Below are 5984 nucleotides of genomic sequence, written 5' to 3' on the forward strand. Positions count from 1 at the left end.
AGTCCCAGCTACTCGGGAGGCTGAGGCAGGAGGATCGCTTGAGCCCAGGAATTTGAGGTTGCTGTGAGCTAGGCTGACGCCACAGCACTCTACTCAGGGCGACGGAGTGAGACTCTGTCTTTTTGTAAAAAATTAAAATAAAACTCAGATGGAAAACAAGAAAATGCTCATCAGAAACGCAGGGAGAGTGGTGGTCTTCCTGTGAGGGGGCAGGCAGGAGCCTCAGGGGGTCAAACGGTGCATTGCCCATACCCTGAGGCCAGGATGAGTTTGGTTTCTGATTTTTTCAGAGAAGGCTTCTGTCAACAGGGAAAAAAAAGACCAAACTGTGTGAAATAATTTTAAAGAGGTTTACTCTGAGCCAAATTTGAGGACCATGACCTGGAGCCACGCCCAAGAGGCCTTCGGCAGTGGACTCGCAGAGGTTGGGTTACAGTTTTGTTTTATACGTTTTAGGGAGACAGGGGTTACAGGAAAGTCATAAATCAATACGTGGGAGGCACACATTGGTTTGGCCCTAAAAGGTGGGCCATCTCGAAGGGGGGGGCTTACAGGTTATAGGTGGGTTTAAAGATTCTTTGACTTGTAATTGGTTGAAGACATGAAGCTTTGTCTAAAGGCTTGGAATGTTTTAACATAAGGAGCTGTTTATCAGAGATGAGCCACGGGACATATGTTTGTTGTGTAAATTGAGGACCTGCAGGTTTGTCTTGCATACCCTTAGGCCTGTTAATGGGTTACAAAGGATGTCCCCAAGAAGGGACGGGGGCATGATGAGGCATGTCTGACCTCCCTCCTCCTGGCAGGCAATTTAGTTTTGGGATATCCCTTTGGCCATGAGGTGGTCCATTCAGTCAGCAGGTGGCGGGGATGGGGGGGGTGAGGGGAGCCTTAAAATTTTATTTCAGTTCACACTTCTCTGCACAAAGGCCACAGGAGCTGTGCTGCCCACTGTCCTTTCAGGAAGGCCTTGGCCTTGCAGCCTCCCCAGGTCCCACTGGGTGTGGTGCTGAGTCCAGGGACCTCCCTATCAGCCCCTCAGCCTCCAGGCCTTCTACACAACCCAGGAGGCCCAGAAGGAAGGAAGAAAGGTGAAATCGCAGGAATGTGTAGGTCCTGAGTCCAAAACTGCCGCCACATGCCCTGGAATCATTCTTTTCCCCACTTCTGCCTCCTCTCCAGCCAGGCAGCACCAGAGGCCCCAGGGCTGGGCCTGGAAGGCTCCTTCGGGGCGATGGGGCCCCGGTCTCCAACCTGCACCAGAGACAGGGAGGGTTAGGCTCCCCCACCCAGCTAGAGCGGGGACCTCAGCCCCAGGAGAGAGTAATGCATTTCAGCAGAGGAGGCCTGGGACAGGCCAGGTGCCAGCTTTGGGGGGCTCCTTCTAAGGGCTGGAGTGTGGGGGTCCCTGGTGGGGGCCTGGCAGAGCTCTGAACTGGGACAGTGAGACCGGAAGCTCTTGGCCTGGGGTGGGGAAATCCCAGGCCCGTGAAAGTCCCCAGGCCTCCCCAACACTAAAAGCCTAGAGTTCAGCTGAGACACTCCCGCCTTGGGTCCCAGCACAGGAAGCCCCCCCTTAGCCCTCAGGCCTTCCTCCCCCACTTCCCTAAAGTAATCTGATCCTCAGGAATGTGTTCCCGCCCCTCAGTCCCCAGCCAATTTCCAATTTGCTAAAGGCCAGGAAAGGAAAGCTCTGAGAAATCGAAACTACGGGGAAGGGAGGGCCCCCTGAGCAGCCTCCAGACCCACTGCTGGTCTCCTGCCGGCACCATGAACCACACTTCCCAGCCCTTCTTCACCCGCGCCCAAGCCGGCCTCCCCTCAAACTACGAGGGGCTCAAGGAGGAGCACGAGGTGGCCGTGCTAGGGACGCCCCACGGCCCCGCTCCCTCCACGTCCACCGTGATCCACGTCCACAGCGAGACCTCCGTGCCCGACCACGTCGTCTGGTCCCTGTTCAACACGCTCTTCCTGAACTGCTGCTGCCTGGGCTTCATAGCATTCGCCTACTCCGTGAAGGTGCGTGTGGGCGCGTGGGGGCCACTCCGGGCATGTGCGCCAGCCCCTCCACCTGCCTGGGGCCACCTGGGAGGGAGGCTGTGTGTCCTTGTGTGTGTCGTGTGTGCGATCTGTGTGTGCATCTCTCCCTGAGTGTACCCTGGTCTGTGTGTGTGTGTGTGTGACCTGTGTGTGTGTGTGTGTGGCCTGGGGAGTCTTCCCAGGGCAGGGTTAGGAGAAGTCTGCATGGGGCTGGCTGGGTCTGACCCCCCCAACCCCAGCCAGAGAAATCCTCCCCACGGCCCAAGCCGGAAACCCAGATTGGGCAGCCCGGGCTCTCTCAGAACGTGCAAGGCGCACTCCCCGGGGACTGTCCCCCGGGTGGGGTGGGCAGTCTGCACTGGCGCCAGAGCAGGGAGGATGAGCCCTGAGGGTCGTGGAGGGGCTGTGAGGAAGGCAGGGTGGTCCTGGACGTGGAAAGGGCAGGGACAGCCCACTGGGGGCAGGGAGGAGCCGGGGGTACGTGCCTCCTGGCTCCTGGGCCCCTCACCGTCTCGCCTCCCCCAGTCTAGGGACAGGAAGATGATGGGCGACCTGACCGGGGCCCAGGCCTACGCCTCCACCGCCAAGTGCCTGAACGTCTGGGCCCTGGTCCTCAGCATCCTTGGCACCATTCTGGTCATCGTTGCCACGGTGGTCAGCATCCGAAGCTTTTCCTAGAACCAGAGGCACCATCGAGGCTGCTGGTGGCTGCCCAGGCCTGCGACCCCCGTGCTCTACCTTCCGTGCCTGGCCCTGCCCCTGGCCCCCACCGCTTTGTGCAGCTGTTCATACTCACACATCTGTCCCCATGGGGGTCAATAAAGCGCACGTGTTCCTGAGGGTGTGGTGATTTTACCTGGGGGCGGGGCACTGCCGAGACACCTCCACCTGGGTCTGAGATGGAGCCCAGGGTCAGCCCTGCAGGACTCCACTCCCTCCGGACTCCGCCCCCTCTGGGCAGCTCTTCGCGGAGCAGGGCATGTCCTGGGGTTTGCTGGTTTCTGGCCTCCCGTGGAAGTAGCAGCTAGACCAGGCCCTGGTGGGGTTTCTCCCATCCGGAGGCCTGAGCCCCGAGCCCTGACCCAGGGGCTCACTGTGTCCAGAACACCTTCAGGCCCAGGACGACCCTTCCTGACTCTGGGCTGTCTGGATCAGGCTTCCTGGGGGCGTGTGTAGCTCAGGGCATGTGTGCCAGGGACCCGGGCTTTGGGCTTTGCATCCGGGGGAGCCGCTGAAGGAGCCCCGCCCTCGCAGCCCTCCTGCGCGATCCAGCCGCGCTCTTCCTGACTGCTGCCTCCTGCGGTCCGCCGGGCATCATCCCTGCCCTTCTGGGGTGGAGGCTGCCCCTGGCTGAGGGCTGTCTGCAGAAGCCAGTCAGACCTGACCTCTCAGCCCAGTTGTACGGAACTTTTGGTGTCTGAAGAACCAAGGCCTTGAGTCCAAACCGCGCTGGCTGCTGCCTCCTCCCACAGGTGCCTTGGCCTTTGGTGGGTTCCGGCAGGGGCGCAGTCTGTCTCCTCCCTTAAGCCAGGAGCCCTGCAGAGTTCCCCCGCTCCGTCCCGGAGCCACCTGGGGATCCCCGCTCTAACTCCCACCTCCCCCCTGCCACTGACCCTGCAGTGCCATAACTCTGGGGGTCTGCAGTCGACTTGGGGTCCCCAGGTGGGCGCGGACGCGCACGAGGGTGCGCACTTTCCCCGGTGGTCCCACGTGTGTGAGCCAGACCTAGGAGGGAGGCAGGAGCCCAGGGGGCACGGGGGTGATAGGGCCTAGGGCAGTAGGGTGCCAGGGGTGTAGAAGTGGGCGTTCCGCGCCAGCTGCGGCGGCCGCGGGCACAGCTACAGGCGCCGGGTGGGCGGGGCTTGGTTGGTGGGCGGGGCCGTTAGGGTTAGGGTTAGGGTTAGGGCTCACAACCCTGCCCGGACGGGATTTTCTCCGGTGGGGGGGGTGCGGGAGCAGACCCGGTGTGCACCTGCGCTGAGCGCGGTCGGGCCTCTCCTGGCCACGGACTCCCTGGGTCCGCGTGAGGAGCGACCAGTGCCAGGCCTGCAGTGACCCTGGGGTGTCCTCTTCTGCAGGGAAGAGTGGCGCCAGCCTCGTGGAAAAAGGCGAGGAGTGGGAACAGCCCAGATGTTCCTCCTCAGGAGAATGGGCCCATAACCCGTGGCGTGTCCTTCCTGGGGAGGACCGCTCCCCGTGGCGACGCCCAGGCACGATGTGCGCCCGCCGAGGCCGCACCAGAGCCCAGCCCGCGTGATCCACCCGGGACACTCTGGGAGGGGACACGTCGCAGGCAGCGACACCTTGCCTCGTGGAGGGGCGTGAGCGGGAAACGAAAGGGGCGCTCCGGGCGGGGGTGGCGTGTCCCTCGTCACCAGGAGCGTGGGGCTGCACAGGGCACCCGTTTCCAAAACCTCGTAGATGAGACTTGCCCGTCTTCCCGCGTGCGGCGCAGGGACTAGGTCCCGGGCCCGCGAAGATTCGCTGAAGTCACTGGCATGAGGCAGGTTGCTTAATGGGAGGAAAAAGCAAACATTTCATTTTAGCGCAGACATTCGAGAACCTTCACAATGAAAACCTGGCTCCCGATGAGGCACAGCGACTTTAAAGAACAGGGCTTGGATCGTAGCCCGGGGGGTTTTGTTCCGCAAGACAGGGCAGGAGGGCCAGGGAAGCCGGGCGGCTCGGGCGGGCTGTCCTCCCGTCGCCGGCTGGCCCTCGGGACAGCGCTGCGGGGGGCGGGGGTGGCTGGTTCAGACCCTTAGGGGTGCCAGGCTCTGCCTTTCCTGGCGGGGCCAGGAAAGACCCGGATGCATTAAGGGAGAGCCGCTGCAGAGGCGACCTCCCCACGGGACAGCTCTGCAGCCCCGCTCGGGTGGCCGCCGTTACGGCTGTCCAGCTCCTGGGTTCTTGCCTACTGGATCCCAGAATGAAAGCAAGAGGCAGGTTCCGAGTGGCAGGCAGCAAAGTTTGATAAAGCGAAAGTTACTCTTGCAGGGGGAGGAGCAGGCGCCCGTCCCAGCGGACAGTGGCCCTGGGGCCTCTCCTCCTCCCTGATCTTGGGCTTCTGCTTGTTGACTTGACTGTGGGGGGGGTTCCCACCCGAGGCGGTTGGGCCGGATGTGCAGTGGTGCCCACGGGGGGGAGGAGCTGTAATGTGCCACGTGCCCCGTGTTGTTCACGCTGTTCCTGCGACAGCTGCGGTGACCTTATCCTGTTACGGTGACAGCGTGCCCTCTCTCTCCGCGTCCCACGTTCACGTTGCTTGCTCTCGCGTGTCCGCTGCTCACCCCCCCTTTCCCCGCGCTGACGTCCGTGACCCCGACGGCCACCCTCGCCTTGCAGGGCGCTCACCCGGCATCCCGCTCGCTCGCGCGGCCCGCTGCGCACCTCGTGCGCTCGCGTCCTACGTCCCTACCCGGCCAACAGCAGCCGTCTCAAACTACGTCGAAGAAACACATCTCGGGATAAAATATTGCTAATTTTCCGCAGTGCGTCTGGTCCCTCTTCTTCCTCGGCAGGGTCAGCGCGCAGAGCGGCTCTCCCCCGACCCGGCGCGGCGCGCCCAGCCCCCACCCGTCTCCCACCCGCGCCCCGGGCCGCTGCCACGCCGGGCTCCGGGACCCCGAGCCGCCCCCCGCTTCGGCCCGGCCTCGCGGCTAGCCCGGCCCCGTCCCGCCCGGCGGGTCCTGCCGTCGCTCGCGGGAAACGCAGCAAGCACCTCGAGGGCGGGAGCTCGGGGCGGGGGTCGGGACGCGCTCCACCCGGCCGGGCCCGGCTCCCAGGGCGTGCGGGGCTCGCGGGACCCTCTGGCTGGGGGCCGCCCGGCGTCGGGAAACGCGCCGCCGCCCCCCACACGCCTCCCGAGCGGCTGGGCGGCTCCGGACCCCGTCGGCCGCCCGCGGGCGCAGACCCTCATCCCGGGCGGGGCGCGCACCCCAACG

The 5984-nt window shown here is 63.7% G+C and overlaps 1 protein-coding gene across 1 annotated transcript; it reads left to right on the plus strand.

Annotated features, from left to right (window-relative positions):
- The first annotated feature begins 1668 nt into the window (after nt 1-1668).
- On the plus strand, nt 1669-2880 carry LOC105816515 (interferon-induced transmembrane protein 3-like). The gene is made up of 2 exons (XM_012651945.1): nt 1669-2019; nt 2566-2880. The coding sequence occupies exons 1-2, from the start codon at nt 1771-1773 to the stop codon at nt 2716-2718; spliced, it is 402 nt and encodes a 133-aa protein (XP_012507399.1). The 5' UTR covers nt 1669-1770; the 3' UTR covers nt 2719-2880.
- Nucleotides 2881-5984: the final 3104 nt, after the last annotated feature.

This window comes from Propithecus coquereli, unplaced genomic scaffold (genome assembly GCF_000956105.1).
Source record: "Propithecus coquereli isolate 6110/MARCELLA unplaced genomic scaffold, Pcoq_1.0 Scaffold377, whole genome shotgun sequence".
Lineage (NCBI taxonomy): Eukaryota > Metazoa > Chordata > Mammalia > Primates > Indriidae > Propithecus > Propithecus coquereli.

What these genes read in the sequence shown, in the direction of transcription:
- LOC105816515 (XM_012651945.1), top strand. Translation starts at nt 1,771, where the DNA reads ATGAACCACACTTCCCAGCCCTTCTTCACCCGCGCCCAAGCCGGCCTC. An exon ending in CATTCGCCTACTCCGTGAAG is followed by an intron (nt 2,020 to 2,565) that starts GTGCGTGTGGGC and finishes CGCCTCCCCCAG; the next exon opens with TCTAGGGACAGGAAGATGAT.